The following is a 26,145-nucleotide window of genomic DNA, read 5'->3' as shown; positions in this document are numbered from 1 at the left end:
CAACATACTCTTTTCTACTATCAAGACAAAAAAAAGTCACTGAAAAGCTTACAATGAAGCTTAGGACAATACATTCACAGTGATCCACCATATTATTGGCATTAAACATATTTGATTATAGTCTGGCCATTTAAAAAGAAAAAACCCAAAGCAATAATGTTTCTGTCACTGTCATGACTGGCTGTGCTGTTCCTCCACAATTATTTCTGTAGTATAATAGCAATCTAAGGTTCTTTAGAAAACCTGTTTGATTATTCTGTTAGGTACAGTATGCTGATGTTCTAAAAATACACATTTTCTGAGCATGACTAGACCTGTCAACAAGCATTTTCTCATTCAAGCCTAAAGTTAAGGAATTTTCTAGGTTCACTTAGGATACAAAAATTCATACCTTGGACGTTTTAACACTTTGTTACTACTATTGCTTTAAAAGTTTGAAAGCTTTTAGAACAGAAAAGATACTTTCAAGATTTTTATGCGTGTGCACGCATGTGTGGAGGAGTGTCACCAATTCTATTGCCAAGAAGTTTCCATAAGCATTCTGGATCAGAAACTAAATGACACTACATATACACTTTCTCTTCAGTCAAAACTACAAAAAACCCCACCCACACAAATATCAATTTTTGTATCGAAGTTTTCACTGTTTGCCTGGGCAGAGTCTGGGCACAGGCTTCTACAGATTTTCATGGCACTACTTTCCCCATTAAAAAAAGGGGGCTGAATGAATACCAGAAGTTAATCTGACTATCAAAAAACCCCCCCAACACTTGAGCCTTGCAACTTCTCATCCTCTCAAGATTTTCTCCTTGTTTTTTTAATTAAGCCATTAAATATTTAAAACAAGTAATGGTTTTGCAGAAACCTCAAGGATTTTTTCCTCGTGTCTGATTACACAGTGACTGGATGAAGAGATATGAGAAGTCAAATGTAAATTCTCATTTTTCAGTCCAGTGAAGAACGCTCCTCCTGAATACCTTTGCCCTTTAAGGTTCAACGTACAACAGAAGTGTTCTTAAACTAGTTCAGAATAAGTATTTTATCTAAGTCAATTCATATTGTCTGAATGACAGCTAGAAGTTACTTTGCCTTTCCGAAACAATGGCTTCTGCTGTCATTCTGTATAACAGGTTGGTTCAAAGTAACTTGACTCAAGAAAAATCACTGCTCCATAAAAAGGATTATTTTTAAAAGGTTTTAGAACTGGGTTCATAAGCTCCTTCACCCAAACATTGTCTTGCAGTGGCATTTCTTGTCAGGAAATCAAATTTTCTAGGAGCTGAAGGCTTGTCTAGCCTTGCCTGCCGGTCACATTAGCTTTCATTGCTTTAAGTAAAGCCACTTAATTGTGGGTTTTAATAATTGCTACTTTAATTCAAGGTGCAAAAAGAGTGCAGCTCATTGCCCAGGGTGGTCATTTTCTTCTTCTCTATCAGACACCTGCAAGATTTAAGTGCATAAACATAAAGGTTTGCTTCTGAAGAATCCATGCTGTATTTAGTAGACACAGATTGATACTAGAGAGTCTCTTCTTCATGAGTTGTCAATATATTTCTTCCTTAATGCAGGAACATTAGCCTTCATTGCTAACAAGGTGAAGCCAAAAAAATTTAATCAAATACAATTGTTGAATTAATGGCTGCTTAAGCTTGACAGCTTTATGTAATTAATAACTAATACAGGAGTTAGAGAGGCTAGGAACCAGAATGGACAGTAATAAAAATTAACTGTTCTGAATAGACTGTAAATTTTTGACATTTTTCAGAGCACTGAAGAAATACCAAGAAGTCCTCTGTGTGTGCGTGTGTGTATATAGATATAAAATCAAAATCATCACTCAATTTCCCTAGCTTGGTTAAAAAATAGGGAAAGGACAAGAGTATGACTACCAAGAAAACAGCAAAGAAAACACTGTTTAGCATAGAGGCTAAGTATATGGCCTCAGAACATTTTTTTTCAACACATGGAGATGAGAAATACTGCCATAAAGTGTTTAATATAAAGTTAATTTGCTTAGCAACAGGTAGTTATTAAAATAGTAGGACCCATAAGTTGACAGTTGAATGAAAAAATGGATCTGGCACTAGTCTTTTAAGTAGCCCTGGATTCCAAGTCACCATTTTTGCATCACACTGTTTATACTAAGAAGCATAAGCAACATCTTTCCAGATTAAGACCAAAGTAGAAAACTCCTACTATAAGAACAGCATGACAGAGTTTATAACAGGGAAAAAAAGATTGCCAGCCTACAGCATCATAGGCAAGCAAAAAAGCCAGCAGTAGTTCCTAAAAAACACTAAGCTGAAGGACCGCTATAAAGCTTTACCTCTGTTACAAGTTGCTCAAGCTCTTAAATGAAGCCATTCCAATATAGCTCTGCTGATTATTTGCCATGGCTCTCAAGCAAGTCTGTGAAGCAATCAGCAGCATCTTACCTTAACCTCATGCAAGAGGCCCATATGGACCAGTCAGCCTTCAGGTTCTTCTATCAGAGCCAATAAGGTGACCTGATCTACCATAACTACATCTCCAAATACAATGCAAGGAGGTGAGAAACACAACTATTACAGTAGAGAAAGAAATGAAAGTCTTAGTTTCATACCAGTGAAGTATTTTAACACAAACTGAGATTTTCCACCATGCTCACCATTCCGTCTAGAGAAGGGTTGTCTACCACATACATATACCTCAGTCTGCAATCTAAAAGCATCCAAATTCCCTAGGAAGCAGCAGAGCATAAATATCTTTCTCTAAATTAATGGTGTGGTTTAAAACTAGGATTCACATTGATAACAACTGAAGCCAGTCCTAGAGTAAACATGCTTTCCAACATGTTTAATATATTTCAGCAGAAAGTCCTGACAGAGACAGACACTGGCAAAAAGACTTACTAGCCTGTTTTCAGCCAGGGAAGTGAACAGAGCTTTGCTTATCTCAGGGAAAGTTAAGAAGAGGGAAAGCAGAGGTTTCAGCAGAGCTGCAGTAGCAAAGCTTACCTAGCATACAGTGGGGTCATAATTACACTACGGTAGGACAGTTTTGCAGGTCTAGCTATATGCTTCAATAAAAAGAATAATTTTGTAGATAATAGCTATTTTACTTTTGGTTCTAGTTGCACACTGATGCCTTTTATAGTGCCAGGAGAGAGAAGAGCTTGAAATTCAACTCCTACATTTTAATTCTCTGTAGAGATTAGGTAAAAGAAACAAAATACAGATGAGACTAAACTATTTTCCTTCCCCTCCAAATTGCAGAAGGGGACAAAGACAGAAATCCAACAACAGAGCTGCAATAACTAAGAGCCTTGAGGGCTATTGCCTTCAAGTCAGCTGAAATCTACAGCTTTAGTTCCCCTCTTTCTGAGTCCTAAAACACACACTTCAGGTGGGAAAAACCCTCCCTGTCAATATTGTCACTACAATTTATTTTTCTTTTGTTACGTTATAACAGAATAATACATATACAAACACACGCTGCATAAGACACCCTCCACAAAAGGGGAATACAAAATTAAAATTCTGAATGCTGCTGTCAGCTATGCTGACAGCTTAAGAGATGGCTTCTTGACTAACTGCAACTAAAAAAAAGCATTTAAGTAAATACGAACCTTCCAACTCACAATTTAACTACACAATTATGATTAATTTTTGACTACAGGATATGCAAGTTGTCTCAATAGAAAGTACACCTAGGAGCACAACTGTACTCTCACATAATTTTAGGCTTACAGGATAATTCAGGCTGGAAGGGGCCTCAGGAGGTTATTTAGTCCAGCCTCTCACTCAAATCACAGCAAGAGATGCAGAGTTTCATAAATGAGAGTCACACAACATCAAAGTCTTTTCCAAGCAGACTAAAGATATCTATTAATACATTACAGTTTAAGTATCATGCCTTTTAGAGGGAGAGAGACTAAAGCATTAAAAAGTTTAAGCTAAAATGTTTCATTTGTGATACCGCTTTGCAATTGTCTAATTGTCCAATATCCATCTCCTAAAATTATGATCACATCCCTCAGTTTTTGCCTCTTGCACCTCCTCACAAGTTCTCCAAGAAAGACTTAAGCTCTGCAAAAAAATACTTGAGACATCTGCACAGCAGTTAGCATTAGAACTCTTTTTTATAACAGGACCCTTTCCTCTTCAGCTCGGCTATGCTTATTCTGTTGATAATTTCACATTACATTGGAGCTTTTCCTCCACATACAACACATTTAGCAATTACATAACCACGATGCTCGGCACATTTCCTTTTTCAGAAGCTGCATAGTACCAATAATACTTAAGGTTTAATTGCATTGCTAAACTTTCACAGGAGGGTAGAAGATGCTGCTTAAGGATCCTTAAAACTGCAGCAATATATCTCTTGAACAAGTTTTATTTTAGATACTCTAGAAAAGAGATGGTTTACAGCACAGAAAAGTCTGCAGTCAACATTAGATAGCCAAACACTGCAGGCAGCAAGAACTTAAAAGCATCCCACTGGTTTTAAACATTACTGAGTCCATACAGCCTTATGAAACAGATAAGCAAAAAGCATCTTCATTCAAAGCAATTTGTCTGGGATTATCGTTACTGGCAGAGGCTGCTTTCATTCAGCACGCTTGCGTAATACTATTCCTAGAATGCATAAGTGAGTGTTATCTAGATATCTTGTTATGTGGTGGTATCTGTGCATCGATTGTGTAAATTCTCCAATTAGAGAAGGAAGCATTTAAATCTAAGTGAATGAACAGTAAAAATTCACAGTATATCTTCACTGTATGTGCAGAACAGATGCTTTACTGCACTTTGCCCCAGATAGAAAATATGCATATTAGATTTGTAGGGATGCTCTTACTTATTTCAGTTGTTTTGTAATATCAAAAAGTTTCCACACATTCTAGTAAAACGAAGAGCAACTAATTGCATTACAGTAAGCATTAATGCTTATTCATAGTAGAAAGAGATCACTATGTAAACTTACATTTGCTATTAAAGTCCTGTGAAAAAATTGGTCCTAGGAAAATTTCCCATTCTACTTTAAAAAGGGTGATTTAGATAATTGCTTTCAGTGAGTAGATTAATTCATTCATGACCAGGAAAATTAAAGCCTAGAAGTTTCCACTGAACTGTCAGTCTATTTCCATCATGTGGAAAACTTAAGATACATAATGATTTTGTACACACAGCCACAAAAGATCCTGCTATGGTCCAAATGGCTCTTATATTAGGTTTCATTCAAGATTCCTTTGATTTGTTTGTATTTTAGTATGTGCCTGAACACACCCTGAGATACAACTTTTACTATATACCTTCAACTAAGAGCCATGAAAGGTCAAAAGCAAAACACATGACAAATGACAAGTTACAAGCAGGAGGGCTTGAGCCTTGATGTTATGAAACAGAGTCTTGTGCATGACTAATCAAGACACATCCACGGAATTTCAGGATGAAATACTTTTTGAATCCTAAAAGCCAGCATCCATTTCTTTCTGCTTTTACAGATCTAGCTTTCGTAACTAGAAAGAGCCACAGCCAGTTATGAAATGGGAAATAATATAAACAGCCACCACTACCATGATAAAATAGTTAGGGCAAACGAGAAACACAGATGACCATCATTTGTAAATGAACCATATTAATCAAGTATATTGTAATTAATGACATGGTAGCACATATACATGGTAACCTCTGAAGGGGAAAAACCCCAACTAAACTTAAAGAACTTTCATGAATAATACATTACTTTCTTAAACACAAACAATACCCATCTTGACAGCCTGTCTTACCATATTTGAACAATTGTCTTCATCCTTACACTTTCAGTCAAACTGGAGTTATAACAGAAGGCAAAGAAAAAAAGACATTGCAGAAGTTATGTCATTTTTAATAACTTCTGGGCTGACAAAGTCTATTTACACTCTAAAAATTTATCTATGAGGGAAACTTCTTTTCAATATAAGCCAACAGATAGTCACTAACTTCAAGTGAGTTTCATAGATCAGCACAATTCAAGAATCTAGTCCATCTATGTTCTTTAATTAAATAGATTTCCCAGTCACAACTTGCAATCACTTTTCTATAACATGGTTCAAGTGTAAACCTGCTAGGAGAGGAAAAGCATTCTGCTTATAGGAAGAGCTAATTGGCTTATACACATGTATATAGACTTATGTTAAAAACACCAGGGTACTCAAGCAGTAATATTGTTCCTTTGCATAAAGTGTAAGCACACAACAAATAAGCACTTTTTTTTTTATACCGTAACTTGAAATCACTCTATGCACTGATGACACCATCTTCTACCTCATTCATTCTCCTACTCTGAAGTAAGAGTGTTCTCAGACTACCAGCTGCTTTTACACTGTTCATCAGTATCTACGTACTTCTTTCTACATCAATGAGTCTGCACAAGAGTGCATAGCATGATCCATAGACTACTCACCAGGTTTAGACAATGGGCTATGGAAACCCAGCAACAAAATCTGAACAATGAAATTCATCCTTACTTGAGTATGAGGTTTTGGCAATTTTATTTTTTTTCTTTTACAAGTCATTGGGATTTCCCTATGATGTCCACATTGGCAGATGACTCTCAACAATATTCTGACATCTTGTAACCAATCACATAGCCATACACACACTATTTGAACAATCCAGAGCAAAGAAAATCTTACTTCTGCATTTGAAATGTATATTGTGAGATTGAATAACAATTTCAGACATTATTTTAATAAGGAAAGCAGAATGACTTGAACTCATCCCACTGGATTTATCCTGTTGGGGGAAGGGGGGAGGATTCTGACACAAGACTCCAAAACAAAATTCACAGAAGACACAGTGTGTATCAAGTATACCGCCACAGTGTTAATTCAACCCTGTTGGACAATGGGAAAAATAAAATGCTGATCCTCATTAATAAGGATCAGAATCATTTAGTGTTATCACAGGAGATTCAAGGATATAAGAACACTGAAGTATTGAGGAACCATTAGACCTTTCAGACAAAATGCCAGTGGGACTTATGTAGGTTGGAACAGAGGTATCTCTCTCTTTTCCCCACCCCCACTAACCCTTGGGTCTTCAGTTAATCTCGTCTCACTGTGGGGTAGTAAATCCCCAGGGGGACTCATCCCAGTGTTGATAACCAGGAACTCCACCATTGTCTTTTCTCCCAAGGCAGAGGACTGCCTACAGGGTCAGCCCAGCACAGTCCCCTTCCCGGACCCCACAGATTCCCACCAATCATACACACGAAACTCTCCTTTCTAAAGGAAGAAAGGGGACACGTTTATACACACAAATCTCCCCATCTTCAACTCCCACCCACTAAAATAGTGAAGTCCTATAGGTGGGATTGACCAGATCCTTCTTTGGGATCCTTATGGGAGGTGACCTGGAATGAGGTAGTACTTAATAGCAGCAGAACTAGTATTACAAACAATATGGGGACAAGCAGTTCTCCAAATCAGTAAGCACTGATGACACACTACTATCACTTACACTTGGGAACATATCTAGGCATAGTAAGAGGGAAGGGTTCAAGAAGAAGGGAGTATATTATGGTCGGTCTTTGCTTTTTTGGAAGGGTAGATAAAAGGTCTACAGAGTTTCACTGTAAAGGAATGCACTTCAAAGGAGAATTCAAGACAAATAAGATTTTGTCAGCTCTAACTACAAAATTGGAGGGGGGAGTAGCAGAAAGGTATTCTACACCTGTTACCATAACATATTATGATTTTGCAACTAGAGAGTAATCCGAAGCAACAGAAAACTGGATGCATTTTCCTTTCCAAGAAAACTTTAAAAAAAAAGTTACCAGCCAGAGGAAGGGATTGTAAAAATCTGAAATTAACCTGTGTTGAAGAAGGAGCCTTTTAGCTAATTTCACCACTTACTAACAGCTGAAGGTCTTAGTCAAGTACCTTGAAAGGAGAAGTTATTGACCACCTCTCCCTCCTCTCAGTTTCAAGGCCCAGCCACTCCAGGGAAGCTGGGATAGCATCCCTCTCCCAAAGAGGGAAAACAAATTTCTTCTCCAGGCCACCTACTGTGCACCCTCTGCAACACTGCACGCATCTACCATCTCAGCTTGAGTTCTAAGAAAGCAGAAATACAACCCTCAGGAAAAATCAAGTCACAGACTGAGCATAGTCATCCGACAAACCATGCCCACAAGCCTCCAACTCCCTGCCACGTCCAGGTGTGACTAAGAGATGCAGGTGAAGGCTCCCTGGCAAGAGCTCAGGCACCTCTTCACGAAGGTCCTTTTTGGGGGGGCGGGGAAGAAGGCAGGAGAGTATTTTCCCTCCTTTGTCCTGGAGGACCAGCCGGTTCAGAGCACACACAAAGCTCGCCCGGGCTTCCCCCAACTCACACTCACGCTCCCTTCTGCCTCCCCGCAGCCGAACCCGGCTGTGCCACCGGCACGCGGGTACCGCGGAGAGCCGCTCCGACGCCGGCAGCGCCAAGGAGCTTTTGTCTGAGGAGGGCACTGCCCGGACAGGGGCCGACCAGGAGCCCCGACACCTGAGGGCAGCGCAACAGAGACCCTCCCGCGCGCGGCCCAGACTCGCGCCGCCGACCCCCGCCCGCCGGCCCCGCGGCAGAAAGCGCCGCCGGGCTCCTGTCAGGGGCCGCGGCCCACTGCGCCCCCCTCAGCCCCAGCGCGGCCGGTGGCCACCGGGGAGCCCCCCCCCCAGCCACCCCATTTTTGAAGGGCCTCGAAAGCCCCCCCTCCGAGGCTCTGCACTGCCGCCGCGCCCGACAGGGACAGCGGCGCCAGGCAGCACCAGAGGAGAACAAGGAGGGCGCCCCATACTCACCGCCGCTACCGCCTCGTCCGGCCCCCAGCACCCCAGCAGCAGCACCAGGCAGCTGGCAGCCAAGCTGCGGCTCCGCCACCGCGGCTCCATCCTGCCCGCTCAGGAGCTCCGGAGCTGGCCCTGCGGCGCGGGCATAGCCCGGCGGGGCAGCACGACTCCCTCCAGGCGGCTCCCGCCGGCCGCCCCGACGCCAGCGCCCGCCCCTCTGCCGCACTCGCCCGCTTCTCCCGGCTCAAGTCCTCCCGGGACTACTTGCCCCACAGTATTCATCCGCACCGTGGGCGGGCGGCTGGCCGGCGGCAGAGGGTGCGAGCGTGTGGTGTGTGGGGCAGGGTGCGCTGCCGCCCCGCTCTAAGGGGGTCGTGATTCCCTGCCAGCACCCTTCCTCCATGGGCGCCGGGGTTTTGTCGGCTTGAAGGGCGGGCGCCTGCCTCTCCCCGCCCCGTACCTCCACCGGGCGGGCAGTCGCTGGACCCCGGACTATTTTCTCTGGCGGAGGCACCTCGGTGTGTGAGGGCTGGGGGAGTTGTTGGCAGTGTTGGGTCGCACCTCAGGAGGGGCTGGCGGCGGGGTGTGGGGCTCTGAGGGGTGCCCGGCACGGCTTGCTCGGTTCAGTCCCGTCCTGCCCGGCTCCGCTCAGGTGCGACGCCTCGGCGAAGACCGCGCAAACTTTCTGCCCGGGCATGCTCTGGCACGGCGCGGCGCGCACCAGCGTGGGGAGCGGAAGGCGGCGGGCGCTCTAAGGAGACCGGGGTGCCGCGGGGAAGCGTCGAGAAGCGAGTGGTGACCGACCCCGAACGGGCAGTACCGGCGAGGCTAGGCTGGCCGCTCCCCCGGGGCGAGGCACCCTTGGCCCTCCGTCGGGGGCGGGGGAGGCGGGGGGAAAGAGCTGCGAAGCGGCTGCACCGCGGAGGTGAGCGGCGGCGGTCCCCGCCGTGCCCGGCCCGCGGCCGTGCAGGGGGCCTGCCCGCCCTGAGTGACGGTGGCGGGCCCTCCTCTTCCTCCGGCGGCGCGGAGCCGGTGCCCGCGTGGGAGCAGCGGCGCGTAACCAGGCTGCATCCTCTCCGCCTTCCCTGCAGGCTGTCTGAAGCATGGGCCGCGGCTGCGCCCCTGCCCCGCCGGCCGCGGGGCGCGCAGGGTGAGTGCTGAGGCGCGGTGGCCCCCTCCCCGTGGTGCCCCCCCGGCCCCGAGGGTGACTGTCTATTTGCTTCCCTGCAGGGTGTTGGTGCTGGTGCTCCTCTGCCTGGGCGCGGAGTTGGCGAGTGGGGTAAGTGTGCAGGTCCCGGCAGCGCCTGTTCCTCGCTGGAGGTGGACGTGCTTAGTCAAACCTGTGCGGGGTTTGGGCATCCTTCGGCCAGAAAACAGACGCCTCCCCACCCCCCTCAGAAAGATGCGGGATTTTTTTTTTTTTTAAATTACCGTACACCTTTTCCTCTAAATTCCTTTGTGCCTTTCGTCTGCTCGACTTTAATTAGTTTTTGCAAAGTACGCTGGGGTGAAAGACTCTCTGTATTCAGCGTAACACCTTTCTATGTCTGAACGGATGATCAATATCTCGGCAGCTGACTGCCTTTCATTCTTTCTTAGCCTCTTCTTAAACCTTTCTGTTAACAGCTGACCCTTTATATCCTAGCTCGCAAGGGATCCAACACCGAACGCCTCATAACTAAGTGAAAGTGATGTGAGAAATTAAAGGATTAAGCTGTTAAGTGTTGTATCAAGGTTCATGACTATGAATTAGTAAATGTGTTTTAAATTCCAAGTTGGCATACAGAAGCAATGACTTTATGATCTGTCAATCTGACAATTTTATGACATAAACACAGATTTTCTCTTGCTGTTCCTAATTAATGTTTAAACAGATTAGTAAGGGATCACAGGCTTTTTAAATGCTCATAATTTTTTTTGGTGTTGTAATAGATTTTCTGCAACTGGGATGCTGAAATTGTTAGCCCACTCAGTGAATAAAAGAGTCTTTGGGAAAATCTGTAGCCTAAATTAAGTGTCCAACTGATGTACAGTCAGCAGTTCAAAAAAGTCTTTGTTATAGTGTGATATAAATTAAGATTGTGCAATAGTATAATATCTGTGGTCCAGATTTTATAGCACCTATGCAATAATGAATTAATGGAAGTAGTTAGTATAATATGTTTTAAGCATGTTTATTTTAATTCAACTTCTAACAGACTTCTTACAAAAACAGTTAAAATATGGGTTCTTGATTTGTCAGCCAATGTTCTTCTATTACTTTTGCTGCTCTTTTAATTAAAATTTTAAGAATTTAGAACCTTCCTGTGCAACTGAGAAGAAACCTTTTGAAAAAGCTCTAATAGCAGAGGGGTTTATACTTTTCATAAATATGAAAGGCTTGATTCTGCTTTGCACTTTAAATATTCAACTGCACTAGTAGAATTTCATCATCCTGATCAGGTGGTAGTTACAAGCTCTAATCTTCTCAAAGATTAAAAGATTAGACAAGAAGCTGTGAGAGTTTCTTTTCTTTTTCTTTTTTTTTTTTTTTGTCTTCAACAAACCCAAGAACTGTTGTTCTGAGTGTTCTTGCTGCAGTGGAATCTATGTGGAAATGACTTTCATAAAGCAAGTATTTTCAAGGCTTTTTGAAAAAAGTGTGTCACATTTTGCAGTCATTTTTATAAATTCATGAAATATATCAGTGAAATTATTCCTGATTGATGCAGATGTAACTGACAGCAGGTTTTTAATTGTTTGCTCCAATTTTGCTTCATACCTGTTGGAAAGCACATCTCTTAATCAGAGTTTTGTTAGTTCCTTGACACATTTCATTGCCCATAAAGGGACTTTGTCAATTTAAGTCTATTGCAGTGAATAAGATCAGTATCAACATGTCATTTCTAAGTCGTCTTGCCAGTTTTCTTTAGGGTTAGAAAATAAATGAAATAGTTGTTGTGTAATCAGTCTAAAAGTATGAAAAAGAGTCAGAAATAGGTTCTTAAAATACTTCATTTTACTGCTTTATATGTCTAAGCAGTTAATGTGTTTAATCTTATTAAAAATGCTGTCAAACATGCTTAACAGGAAAGATACACAACTATGTTTTTGTCAACTTTTCAGATAGAGTACTAGGTAAATTACTTTCTGGTATTGCTGAATTAGAAACACACCCTAACACCTTCCAGCCTGAAGTAAACTGTTAAGAGAAAATACTAGTGATTGAAATTGTCTTCAGCAAGAAGTGTTTTAATACTTGACTGTCTCTGTGAATAGTCTTCTACAAGTTTTATTATTCCTTATTAACCTAAAGTTTAAACTTCATTTTATTAACACTTTACTATGCTCAGTCACTTCAAATTACATAGCAGAGAACTATTAAGAAATGTTTCAGAGATCCTGCTTACTGCAAAAACAGTGTGATTTATAACTTTGTTCATCTTCTCTTTCTTTCAGTTAATCTCATTTCAATAACTTATCTGTTGTAGAAGAAACATGCTAAAATATTGTATCAAGTTGTTGAGCGTTCATCAGGAATGTTACTGTGGACATGACTAGTAGGCAGTGGCTGGCATGTCAGGCCAGCATCTTGAATAAAGTTGAATCAAAGATGGCTTTGAGTCAGAGGTCTCAATTACAAGGTGTAGTCATCCCTCCCTCTGTAAGAATAGGATTTTAAAGAGTATCAGAATTAATTTCTCAGCTTATTTTTCCTGGATATAAATGATGATATATTTTGGATGGCAGTGCAAAATTAGTCTTGTAATGCAATCTATGTTTTCTTGAGCCAAATGTTGAAAACATGGATGACTTGCTGTTACACATGGGGTTACTTGCAAAGAGATCATTACCTCACTTGTAGACCAATTGCTGGTAGTAACCTAAGAGTTTCCCCTAACAGCTTTCAGCTGAAGTCACTCCAGAAGCTATGCTTAATTCATGTTTTCAATCTTTTATTATCAGTAATTTGCTTTAATCATGAACCGGGAGTGTCAGTACAAGATGCTGTGCAAGCATAAACCAGAAATGTAGTACTATCTTCAAGATATTCATTACATTGTAAGACAAATGACAAAAGTTGGCCCAGAGCTGGGGGAGTAAGACAAAATGTTGGAACAGTGCTAGAGAGGCAGGTATTTGCCCACGCTCATTGCCGTCCACCCCTGAGGCTTTTCCAGGCTACAGGGCAAAATAGTTTTTAGAAGAGGGACTTTTAAAAGGATAATCAGAGTTTTGCAGATGTTTCTGGGATCTCTTCTCATAAATGTGAGGTAGAGCATGAGATAAAAATGGTCACAAAGTCTAGAGACAGCCTCTTGCAATGAAATTTGAGATTCTCATCTCCTCACAAAACTCTCAGCTGACCTGTATCATTCTGTCCTAGCAATCATTCTTTGCCCACTTGAGAGCACACCTGACATACAGGTGAGGTGATAACTCCTCATTCATTTCCTCTCTGCCCTCATTCAGCTAGTTGAGCACACCTGGAGTATGTGCTATTGTATGTGAACAGGTTGCCCAGAGAGGTTGTGGAGGCCCCATCCCTGGAAGTGTTTAAGACCAGGTTGGATGGGGCTTTGGGCAACGTGGTCTAGTGGAGGGTGTCCCTGCCCGCAGCAGGGGGGTTGGAACTGGATGATCTTTGAGGTCCCTTCCAACCCAAACCATTCTATGATTCTATATCCAAAGGAACTACTATTGGGACTTACTGTCAGACATGTTCTCTTGGAACAACTGAACTTTCTGTTAGAGTTCAGTTAGCTTTTATTTTATGAGTCTGCACTCCATGTACTATTGCAACTGTTCCAAATCTGGGTTTTGGTGGGAGTTTTTTGCCAATAAATGTGCAGATTAACTAGAGATACCCTCTTTTTCTCATGCTTAGTATCTCGTTTAGCAGAACATCTACATTATCCAAGTAAGGCAAATAAAAACCAGTTCTGGGCAGTCTGCTCTATTTTGAGTAACTAAAGCTCTGCTAGTTTATGACAAGCTAGCCCAAGTGATCTTATTTCTCTCTTCTCTTAATATATCCCAGGTTTTCTGTGTGGGTTTTTTTTTTTTTTAATCTATGATACAAATGTTTCATAATGTCTTTTCATTTAATATGTACTGGACCTGCTTAATTGCACCAAGCTCATTGTTTTCAGTGGCCTTATGCCAAAAATAAATTTCGTCCCACAGCTCTGACAGAGGGAAAAAATAGTCATTTAATTATGGATATTACAAAACAGAGTTGCAGCTCTCATCATTCCACTTTCCACAATTCAGTTTCTGCAAATATGATGTTATCCATTAAGACCTATTTTAAAAGTTTTTTGTTTCTTTGCCATTTTAATCAGTATTTATAAGTATGCAGTCTTTCTGTAGTTTGAGTCTTACAGCTATAATATCTTTACATAGCAGTGAGCTTTATCAGGAAAGAAGTAGTATCTGTAGTAAAGTTACTTGTGTAAGAAAAGAGCCTACAGAATTCAAGAAATAACATAAAATGCAAACCTAAACTTGTAAATCTCAGGATTTGCTTACTGGATAAGGCAGCTTCTAATCTGTAAGAATGCATGGGTGTCAAGTCACTGGTTTGGTGAAGATTCACATACTGCATTGAGAATGGTCATTTTGCAAAGGTCAAGTTTGAATAGTAATAGTTCTATAGCAAAATAATGAGAATTATTGCCTGGTTCTGTAGCAAAATAATGAGAATTACTTTAAAAAAAAAAACATAAGAAGCAGACAGTTCATAAGAGTGCTAATTATCTAGCCCTTGCCAAGACGTGTTGAATTTTATGGAACATTTTCGTTTAAAGTTGACTATCCCTTTCTCTCCCATCAGAACAAAGAATTGTTTATTTGCTGAGTATTTTCTGGGCACTAAAGATAATTGAGCGTAAAATGTGGCATTTTATTTGGCACTCAAATTTTGTGTTAGGTCACAGCAACTATGAAATGAAGTAATGTGTGTGCTTGTGTTTTGAAGAGCTTTTTTCATATCATTATCCGTTTAAGGCCTTTTGCATAGGTGTGAGAAACGTTGTGTGACCCGAAGAAGCATTTTATTTCCCCTTCTAGACAAGCTAGCTTTACTGCCAGCCACTGCGTTCCCCTGACGTAAGAACTGCTATTAGTAGGTCATGCTGGTGTCCCTAGAGTAAGCAGGGCATTTCATGGTGGGGCTTCTCTAACCTTTGTCCAGCCTCCCAGTAGAGACGTTCTCTGTGCATGTAGGGGTCTGGTACCTTACTCCTTACTAACTCTTCCTCCTGAGGTATCTGCAGTAACATGCTGATGCTTACAGATATCGTGAGAACGCTACAGACTGCAAAAAGTTGTGATAGTAAAATGGCTCTGGCTTGCAAATCTGTAACTCCACAAGGTCTTAACTCTGCCTCTTTCTTGTTTAGTTTTTGTATAATAGTCATACTCTTTTTGTAGACATAGAACTGCTGTAGGACGAGAGCTGGTAACTCCTTGAGTTGTACAGGGAGAAAAGAGCTTCTTATTCTCCCGTATCCCCAGAGACACAGTATCTGTTCAGGCGAGGTTATCAAAGTATTGCCAGCTCTTGGTGTTTAATCAGACAAATTTTTTGATCCATAGGAAGCTGCAGTGCTTTTTGAAGAGTGTTACTGATTCAAAAGCTATTTCCTGTTCATAGATACTCTGCATTATTTCTGCAAGTACTTTTGCTGCTGAGTGCTGACTGGAGCATTAAGATTAACATCCAAATAGTCTCGTGTCAGACAATATGACCCACCTGTTTTTTGAGCATCTTTTAAGATTAACTTGGAAGGGAGAGCTACAAAACACTGCAAAACTAATGATTCTGTATTAAACAGTGCTGAGGAAATGGAAATGTATTTCAGAAATGCTAGCCAGTTTTAACCTTTTGCCAGTGCCCTTTATGGGATTATCAATTCTTTTAGGGCAATTATTTAGGTACCTCAAAATAATAAAATTAAGGTATTTCTGGGGGGAAAAAAGGTATTCTTATACTGCAGAGTGGTATAACAGTACTTTGAGGTGATCATGAAGTCATGGTAGATACAGATGAAAAATTCTTTGCTGCCAGAATTTTTGATGTACTTGACCTCCTCTCTTCCTTCTTGAGTGGGTTTGTGTGCCCCTCTGTGGATAATGATTTAAAATTAAATTATTGCCTAGATACCAGTATAAAGTTGTATTACAAGGTCAAAAAAGAAGGGGCTTTGGTAAGGCCAGTGTCTCAGATTAAATGTTATAATGATGACAAAGAAGAAAAAAATAACGATTTTCTGAAGCTTTGCTTGATAGACAATTTTCAAGCTCTCTGAGAATCCAGTCTCAAAATAAAGGACTGCTTGCTTTGTTACTCTGAACAAAGTAAAATGGAAGCACTTCTGCTGTTACCTGTAGAAGGAGGGATCGTTCCAGTAAGGTCAGTCTGTGTTTTGAAAGAGATTGGAAGGAGGCTGAGTTGTTTGTTAGAGGGTACCTGTGAAATGCAGTATTGATAGCGACTGCAATGTTAAGTATTATTGGAGGAAGAAGATCAGTGGACGGAGATCAGTCATTGACATTCTGAACTTTATTTCCTTAAGTTTTGTTGGTTTGTTGTTTGGTTTTTTTTTTTCTTTCAAAATATCCCTATAACCCAAGAAGGCTTTTACTCTCCTGAGAAGGCTGTAAAACCTAACTGAGCTTGATATACTTCTTTCAGTTTGCATGTCTGGGAAGAAAGAGCAGTTAGAGTGGAATCATGCAGTTCTTGTTACTTGTTCCTTGCAAAAAGGAAGTTTGGAGATGTAGGTAATAAATCTGAAAATACTTGGAGAAAGCAAATAATTTGTTCCTGTACTTTTTGCACAGATTTCCTGCGGTTTAGCCTGCCTGGGGTTTTTCCATACAACTTCCCCTTCTGTGATTTATATGGAAGTTGTGTGGCTGCAGTCTCCAGTAGCTGTGTTTAACTTTCTACTTTTCAAAAGGTGTTGACATTAATCTTACTACTTGTGTTCAAAGTCATCTTTTCTTTTCAGAATGGCTTCCTCTTCTCTCAGGTCTGAGGACATGTAAAGAGCCAGAATTAGTACAAAGTCAAAGGAACTGTTCCATGGATCTGCTTCTTCTCTGGCTTTTTTTGCCACCTTTTTTTTTTTTTTTCCACAGTTCTTGCTGGTCAGAAGTGAGTTTGCTGGCCCTCTGATTCTGCTTGTACCCAAATGGATGCAAGTCTGTAGAGATCCCTGCAGTCTGTGCTGGCTTCCCTTCTTTTTGTTTTATCTACAGGGTTTTGATTAACTTTGGTTGTGTTGACATCATTGGGCCACTAAACCAGCACTATCCAGTTTGTGTAGTCTCTGCTCACCTGATTACCTTAATATTGAGAGGATCAACACTGTGAACCAAATTGGGCTGATTTGCTTCAATCCACTGAGATGTCAATAGCTACTGTATGCTGTGTTTGCCTTATTCACTCCCTGATCTATTTTCTTCTCTTTGGCTGGAACCTACTGTACTTTGTACAGCCTCCAGCCCTTGCCTCAACGTGCTCTTAAGCTCATCTGCCTTTCTAGCTCTTCTCTGTGCCTTAGTAGTCTAGGGATGATGCCAGTATGACTCCTGGCAGTTAATCCTGTAGTGCTTTTTCTGATGCCTCGCTCTTAGCAGCAGTGAGGACGTGTCAATGCCTGTTACCTAGGAATCTCTGTTGCACAAATCTGTTTAAGAGGGTTGTACCTAATGTTCATTGCTTTTCCCATTACTAATAGGAACAAACGGTTCCATCCTTGACAAGCATTTGGCAAGACCTCAGTGTGATGTATAACACAGCTAAAATCTAAACATCATCTAGGTGTTGTATCTGGACTAATCAGGAACTAGCTAGAAAAGGCAATACGTTACTTTTCTTACAGAAACCTTAATATTTCTTTTTCCTTTGGTTTTGCATATTTGTCATTTTTCCATTTCCATTGAAGGGGAAAGAGGTTGGAAACAAGGTAGCAACAGCAATATTAACTGTTTCTTTAGCTTTTTTTTTTTTTCTGGCAGAGAGATCAAGACCTGTCACTTTCTAGAGACTGGGATAAAATGTACAGAGTAAGCTGAAAGCCAACTGCATAAATGAATTTATAGCACTGTTAGGAGGGGTTGGTTTTGATCTAGAAAGCAGAGGAGAGGAAAATGAAAGTGCAGTTAAACAAGGAATGGACTTAAATGCTCCTGTGCTTCTTAAAATCTCCACAAATTAAATGTCAGTGAAACTGAAAATAATCTTCCTACTTTTTTTTTTTTTGCTAGCAGCATCATCGTAAAGCTCTAAATAGTGACAAGTCAGTGCTTTGTCTTTTCCCAACTTCTTTAAATTACTGCATGTACTTTACCTGTCCACGTTGCATCAGAGAGTTTTCAAATCGGGTCTTATGTTCCTTATCCTTTTGTTTGAATCATTGAAGATATTATTTTCTATTAATGAAGGTCATACTCTCACAAGTAGTAAGGCTATCTCTGTGTGTACATGAAATAATATCTAGCTCTAAAAAAGGAGTCTTAAACTAAAAAGTGTTTCCTTAGAAAATGATACGATTATAAAAGGAGTGATGAATTTATTACTTTTTTAAATATTTTAAAGGTAAAGTCTGCTCAGAATTCATAAGCTAGCAAGTCAGTTTTCCAGAAATGCATATATAAATGTATCTCGTTACTGTAGCAAAGTTAAATAGATTCAGTGACATAATGAATAATTGCTTAACTTTCCCAAAGAGGAGCAGGACCATTTTAAAGTTGTAATAGTTCTCCTTATATCAGTCAAATTTTTGCTGTGAAGGAGTGTGCAGAAATCACTTGCTCTGTAGTATGATTTTTTTTTTTGATAGCAGTTTGGAATTATTACTTCTGCTATAGTGGAAACACATCAAAACAATAGGAAGGTGAATCATTGTATTGTACTTTGATGATTAAACCTATCCACGGAGTAGGGTGTAACTGAACTGGAAGAACATAGCCTGCAGGAGCAAAAACATTGGCAAAAAGTAAGCTTGGAGAACTAAGAATTTATAGTAGTATTCAGACTTTTCCATAAAAGGAGCCTGTGGGCTTTCAGACTCAGCCCTCCTTGAGAGATTTTAGACTATCATCAAAGTGTGTGTGTGAAGGGGTTGAAAAGTTGGAGCATTATCTGTAAAATTAATGTATTTTTGTAAATACCTTCTACATGAACTGCAGCACATGTAAAGTGTGGATTTGGCTGGAAGGTGACGTTGGCAGGTCCTGTATCACATTGCACAGTGTATAGCATTTTGCATAGAGCATGCTGACTCTTTATTACTGGAAAGGATTGAAGTGTGGTGAGTCTCAGTCTTGTGGGCATGACTGAGGTGGTCTGCAGTAAGCCCTGGGTGCCAAAAGTAAGGTACTGTATTTCCAGCTTACTTTTGAAATGCATATGCTCTTTACTTTGATTCACTAGGGAATAGGTGTAACACAAATGCATTGCTTGCTATTTAGCAAAAGGTTTTTTTAATCTGTTTTCATTTGAAACACAGTTTTTAACAGCTTGCTCCTCTTGTAAACTTTATATGATCATTTTTACAAAGGAGGAGTAGTGCATTTTTAGCCTAATAAAGTAGTTTTGGCTTAAACTGCAAACCACCCATGAAATCTCTTCTTACAGAGGGTACTTGGCTTTTTGCTGTGACTTGAAAAGGTATAAGGTGTAAAGAGAACAGATGTTAATAGGGTGTTGAAGGCAAGAAGCTTTCAAACCATTCCTGTAACAAATGTGAAGTATTCTAGCTGCCAAAGTAAATGTCACATCCTTAGCCTACTTTTATCACAAATAGATACAGGAAATACTCTTTAAACTCCACAGAGTTTTTAAAGTTAAATGAGTTGATGACCATAAACAGAATACTTTAGATGGTCTCTTCAAGGTAATGATTATATGGTTTGCTCTGTGGTACTTTTAACAACCTTAATCTGTGTGAATCTATAATCTTGTTAGGATTAAACCAAAATCTGGTTAGATAATTAGAGTGAGATCCAAACTGTGGTTTGACCTAATATCTCTTAGTAGTACAATCTCCTTGTGAATGAATTGGCCCTGGAGCGTGTGGAGTGTTGAGAGCCTTCAGCAGAGCCTCAAGTAATCTGCAGAAAATGACCACAGAGGTTTTGCAAAGACCGCTCTTCCTAGATTGTACAAACTGGACTCTGGGTCAGAACATCTTTTAATGTTGCAGAGCACATTTTCCATTGAAGGTAAAATATGTTTGCAAACCCTCCAGAGCACTGAGAGTTGCAAGATAGGTTGAACCCTGAAGTGAACATGCCTGTTAATCTTACCACAACAGTATTCAGTCTGTTTTGTCCATTTTCTAGCGTTCATTTATCATCAGCATGCATTTCACACTGTTTCCCTTATACAAATACAAAGTAACATGTTGCAATTTTAACTTTAAAATAAATCACTGGTTGCATTACTGTATTGTCTTTCACCTCTGGGTCTGAGTGATTTGCAGATGTTCTTCAGCCATGCCTGGCCACGTTATTTTGTGGCAGGCTAAGTAATAGTATTACCATCTTGCACGTGTGAAGAAAGCTTTGCCCCAAGTCATACGGCAAGCCAGCAGTAGGATTGGATTGCGGCTCCTAGTTCTCTGCTCTAGCCACTGGATGAAAACAGACATTACAACCAGGAAATGCAAAATATCACTTTGCATAACGATCATAGGTCTATTATGTAGCTTTGCTTCTTTGAACTGTTGCACCATAATTGGTAGTGCTTTGTATGCCCTAAGGCTCTTCTATAAATGAGAAGACTTGTACAATCTCTTTAGAGATCTGGAAGGATTGAACCTCTAACCAGTAAGGCACAAAACTGTAAAAAGTTGATTATGTCTATTTAAAGAATCTCCATTCAATTGAATTTTTGTTCTATGTGCTAGCACAATACTGTGAAGTTTCCGAAGAGTCTAGTTGGTTTTTATCTTTTGGCTTCACACTATCCAGCCAAGTTCTGCACATCTTTCAGAGAGGAGTGGCAAAGATTACAAACTAGCTAGTTAGTCTCAGCTGCAGTCTGACAGTGGTAGAGTAGAATTAATGTTTATATCAGATCTACAGTGCTACTATGACTTTTCAACTCTATTAAAGGACACTTTATGAACTGCAAACCAAAATATTTACGAAGTATTTTGGATAGAAATAAACTAATGCGACAAAAAAATAATCTGTGATTTTGAATCATTTGTGGTTTGTTTTTCTTTTTCAAACATAAATCTGATTCAAAAAACAGTAGATATTGAGCAAATTTCAGCAAACAGTAATAAGAATTTAATAATTTTCATTCTGAGCTGCTATTAACAGAAGTGTTCTGCAGCTGGCTGTAGCTCTCCAGATCCATTTCCCCTTTCTTTCTTACCTCTCAGCTTGTGAAACAAAGGAAAAGGCAACCTTGAGGTTTTTTGTTTAATTTTTTATTAATTTACTGTCCAGATTTGGAATTATTGTTTTAGTTTTCCCTGCACAGACTTGTCAGCCCAGTCATCTTTGTGCGCTGATACTGGTTACAGATTGCGTTTGGATTATATGATACCATTGAATTTACCAGAGATTAATTTCGCTGAGGCAGTTATATGTTTTCTATATATGTGTTCTCTGTGTGTAAGAATAACCAGGCAAAATACTTCCAGCATCCATTTCATCAAGATGTATGCTTATAATTTCCATTAAAGAAATTCCAGGGAGAAAGTTATTTCCCTCCTCTTCATTCCGGTATTATGAGCTCACTCACAGGAGGGCAGAGGGGTACCGGGTTTCGGGCGTAAATTCCTTTGCCAGAGGAATGTGCAGTGAGACACAGGTACAGGCTAGCTCCATGACATACTTGTTTAGAGGGGCCCTTCTGCAACCCAGCAGCTTACAGATCTCAGATTTACAACACTTCTTTATATGCATGTTTTTGTTTTAAAAAAAAAATAAAAATAGGAGACAGCGGGATTAATCTTTATGAAGAACATTGTGAGTTTTTTTTTTAATGTTCAGATAGTGGATGTTGTTTCTTTTTTCATTCCCCTTTTATACATAGGCAGTAAAAGAGTATTGTAAGACCCTTAAAAGTTGTGGATGTGATAGTAAGAAAGAAAGGTAGAGACCATTAAAAACCACTCACTCTGCTGTCAGATGTAGTCTAGGCTATTGTGTTTAGCTGAGGTCAGTGAGAATTTAGCCTGCACCTTACATAGTATGTGATTTGAACTGATTACACTTAGCTGCTTCTGGAATTTTATTTAGGGTCTGGCATGAGTAATCCTTATTTTCCTTACATATTGAATGTCAGCAGCATCCTATGTCTGATTATTTAGATGTTACCTCACACTGTATTAAAGTAACACTAGTATCAACTTGTATCTTTAAAAAGTTGCAGAAGAGAAATAAAATGCTCCCATTAAATAAGTTCATCATAAAACTACTATGGGAAAGTAATTCAAATTCTCTTTGAAACCAGATTCTCTCTGTGAGATGAAACCACTACAGTTCATTCAATTACTTGGCAGAGTTGTGAAATTTATTGTACTTGCTCAGTTGATATCCACCTCAGCCTCTGTTCTTGGTAAGCCTGAAATCACTAATTCCTGTCTGATATCAAGAAACTGTAGCAGGATATTGACTTCTAACTGATATTTTATAGGTAGGGCAGGAAGCTAGTGTTTTGCAGATAAAACATGAGGAGTTGGTTGTGGCAAAAGGTAACTGTTGGTAACATTGAAAGAAATTTTAGGGGAAGAGCTATATGTGTGCTCATTTGTGTTTTCCTCAAGTTTCCTAACGTGATACAACTATTTTGCTTTCTTGTTTTTCATGAGTAATCAACCAGCTCTTCTCATATATATATGTGAGTAGAGAATCATAATAATAACATACAAAAAATGTATTTTGTAAAAATTTATCTAAATACAACTTAAATTCTTAAGTTTTAATTTCAGAAAGCTAAAGAATTTACCTAAATCTTGTACTTTACGTAGATTCCATTGAGGTCCCATGGGGCCAGTTAGAAATTAGGATTACATAAAAGCCTAGACAATACCAAACAAATAGCATCTGTGTAAAGCAACAGACCAAAGTTAGTGTTACTTTGTTTTATTCAAGCTATAAAGGCATAATGTAAATAAACCCATAAATAATATAGTATATTGCCTAGGGATACAGGTGATTCCAGATCTTTTTCTTTACAAAAGGGTTGGGTTTAAGAGCACTAAGGATTTCACAAGTTTTAATTGTGCTTGTCTTAGAATACTATGGTTTTAACAGTAGTACATGCTAATTTTTTATTTAAAAAAAATCATGCCAATCTTTAGCAGTCCTGCAGATTTTCCAGCTTTGATTTATATTGCAAGGAATTTTTTTTTTTAAGTCTTACAGATATTGGGATCCTGTGAAGATGAGAACATCCACTCTTATTTAAAATAAAATCTGAGTTCCTATCCCTAAATCTTAGACAAAAATTAAGGAAACCAGGAGAAAACAAAATGATCCTAAAAGTATCAAGTCTTCTTCATAGCTTTTAAGTCAGGTGCTTGATTGTAGGGACCTGTTATGTAACACCTGGATGTTTGACTCAGCAGTGTTGAGGAAATTGGGAGGTTTCCCTAGACTGGGTTATCTCAGACCTGTCAGCTGTGGGGTTTCTTGCATCTTTGTATGAAACTATTGGCACCCGATGCTGTTGGAGTCAGGATCTCTGACAAGCTGGATGGAGGTCTGTTTAGATAGGGCTGGATTGAAGACCAGAAAAAAAAAAATCAAAATCATGCTTTTCTGGCCTGCAGAATCTGCTGTGTTGGTTATGTCATGTTTGATGCACGCTGGACAGAGTTAAGTGTTCAGAACAAAGTTCAGCTTTTAAAAGAAGACATTAATTGATTGTGCTTTCTCTAAATATTTTTTTAAATTTCTGTGTCCTTGGAGGAGCAGGAGAAAGATTGTTAAATGGAGCAAGAAGCTCCAGCAGAGAAGCCTGCAGTGCAGGTGCCAGGAATCCTGTTTGCTGTTGTCATGACCTGGCAGGAGGCTGTGCCTGTGCCCTGCGTATGAGTGCATATGTATGTAGGGGGAGGAAGGAGGGTAGCTGTTATTAACAGATCCTCAGCGAGCCTCTGTTATGTCCCTTTTTTGCAGTTTAATGTATAATTTGGTGCAAACTTTTATACCACCAACACAGCAAATGCAAGGTGTTTTGTTCAATGTGAGGCAGGGAATATTTCTATAGCTCATTTAAATCCAAATAAATTAGATAACTTACACCTTAAGATAAGATATCTAACTGAATAAATCATGTAACTTCCTAGAGCATCCTTTATTTCCCATTTGTGCCACTCTGCAAGCCTATGTGCTTTAACAGTAATCAACTTAAATAAAACATGTTATTCCTTTCAGTTACTCCTTCTATACTATTTGTTAGCAAAGGTCTTAAAATCTAAATTAATTTGGTGAAAAAATAATTTGAAACCTTTCTCAGGTCAGTTCATTTGACTGAAATTCGATATTAATTAATTTAGCCTTTTTTGCTGAGTACCTGTGGTGTATAAGTTGCCATTGTTAGGGCACCTTTGCAAAATCTGAAATGAAATACTTTCTTTTGAGTTCACTGCTCATAGATAAATGAACACTCATGTAACCTTTTGTTTGGTTTTCTATAGAATTTAATTTACAAACTTTGCTGGAAAATAACCTTTTGCCCTTACTAATGTATTCTGTACTGCAAAGGAATCTGCAGGGTGTCAGGGTGTACAATGTACAACCCCTGCTCTTCAATTTGAAGTTGCTGTTTGCCTCTGGGGAGGGGTTAGGAAGTTAATGTTTGGATCAGTTCATAGGATGAACTTTTGGCTCTGGATATATTTCTCCCACTGCAACTGTAGGTCTTGTACCCATCACAGCAGAAGTTAGTCTGTGTGGTGAATGTGGGAGTATAGATAGCTGTGAATTTTTTCTTGTGGTTAAAAGAAGGAAATACAGCGTTTATCAGAAGTCCAGAGCATGCATTTGTATTCAGACTTTACATTTCAAAAACACTCTTCAGGTAGTACTTACATCAACTTTGTTAAAAACCTGTGAGGTTTAATTATCTCCATGCACACATAAAGGAATATTTTTCTTCTGTAAGGTCACTTTGTGAAGTTGTGAGCTTTCTCACATTTTTATTACTACTTCTGTAATGTTCACACCTGTGAACTCAGGTCACCATATCTGACCCTACTGTACTCATGCGCGTGAAAAGTCAGAATTGAAATACAATCCCTCCTTGAAGAGGTACGTGCAAAACCTAAAGAAATCATGGGAAAATACTGCTCAGCAAGGGGCAGTCTCATCACACCAATTGTAGAATTGCACTGCTGCTATTTAAGAAACCGTGTATGCACAGCTTTCTCTGATATCATTCTGTTTAATGATGACAGCTCCTCTGCCTCTTAAAACATAGAGACTGCCTGAGCTAAATGTTTTTCCTGCTTATAGATGTGGAGGTTCAAACCTGATTTTAATTTAAAATCACTTATTGCAATAGGAAGGTGTTGGTAATTAGCTAGCTGAGGAAAGTCTTGGACACAGTTGTTATTTCTCTGAAAACTGTTCTTTCTTTGTCTTGCAACAAAGTAGTGGCAGGATGGTGAGCTCAGAGCACAGCTGTGCTTTATGCGGCTGGCATGTAAGTAGAGACCATAAAAACGGAACCTTTCTGCAACAGTATTTTATTGTTAAGCTGATTGTTGATGTGATAGCTCAGATCGTAAATCTTTTGAGTAAATGATCAGCGATCCAAAGGGATCATTCTCTTCCTTGCAATAACAGAAGTATTACTCTTCCAGAAAATATCAAATTATTTCATATACTCAGGAAAAATCTGCCCCTGTACAGCCAAAAAAATACAGGAAACTTGGTCAAGCCAGAAAATACATCTCAGCGTTCACTCTAGGAACACATGCCTCTTACAAATAGAGAAATTAATCAAGGTTGTAATCCTTGGGTAAGATTAACATTAGAGTGTCCAAAGCTATTATACTTGATTCAAGTAAAAATGCATGTGGGAGTATGTTTATATACAGCTATTGCTTAGTTTTGACCTCTTGAAAATCTCAAAGGGCAGTAACAGCAGGTGGAAAGAGTTTTCAGGGTCAATTTGGCATCATATCCAGATTATTCAATGTCTGTCTCTGACTTTTTTTGATCTCTGAAAGAAGGTTAAAGGAGGAGAGGATATTTAGCCAATCTAGTTTTGAGCTAATTTATCAATTTAACTGAGGTGCGACTCAGAGAATAACCATTAACAACCTGAGTACTTTTATGGCCAAAAAAGGATGGTAAGAGGGAGAACTGGAGCGCCAAGGTCAGATGAT

The 26,145-nt window shown here is 39.8% G+C and overlaps 2 protein-coding genes across 5 annotated transcripts in view; one reads left to right on the top strand and one right to left on the bottom strand.

Annotated features, from left to right (window-relative positions):
* The window catches only part of COL4A5 (collagen type IV alpha 5 chain), a 77,907-nt gene extending 68,727 nt beyond the window's left edge, over nucleotides 1-9,180 (bottom strand). The window contains exon 1 of one of the 2 annotated variants that reach the window (XR_008578985.1): nucleotides 8,807-9,180. Coding sequence is in view for 1 of the 2 variants with exons in the window: in XM_054839504.1 (XP_054695479.1) it covers nucleotides 8,807-8,896 (90 nt within the window). In the remaining variant the exon portion in view is untranslated. The remainder of the gene's footprint in view (nucleotides 1-8,806) is intronic. The other variant, XM_054839504.1, reaches the window with a different exon arrangement.
* The window catches only part of COL4A6 (collagen type IV alpha 6 chain), a 137,317-nt gene continuing 120,350 nt past the window's right edge, over nucleotides 9,179-26,145 (top strand). The window contains exons 1-3 of one of the 3 annotated variants that reach the window (XM_054839500.1): nucleotides 9,179-9,312; nucleotides 9,886-9,944; nucleotides 10,025-10,073. In XM_054839500.1, the coding sequence (XP_054695475.1) occupies nucleotides 9,898-9,944; nucleotides 10,025-10,073 (96 nt within the window). In that variant the 5' untranslated portion in view covers nucleotides 9,179-9,312; nucleotides 9,886-9,897. The other 2 variants (XM_054839499.1, XM_054839498.1) reach the window with 2 other exon arrangements.

The sequence above is a fragment of the Grus americana genome, chromosome 12 (genome assembly GCF_028858705.1).
Source record: "Grus americana isolate bGruAme1 chromosome 12, bGruAme1.mat, whole genome shotgun sequence".
Classification (NCBI taxonomy): domain Eukaryota; kingdom Metazoa; phylum Chordata; class Aves; order Gruiformes; family Gruidae; genus Grus; species Grus americana.
Note: the sequence above shows the minus strand (reverse complement) of the source record. Positions and strands in the feature narration are given on the sequence as shown.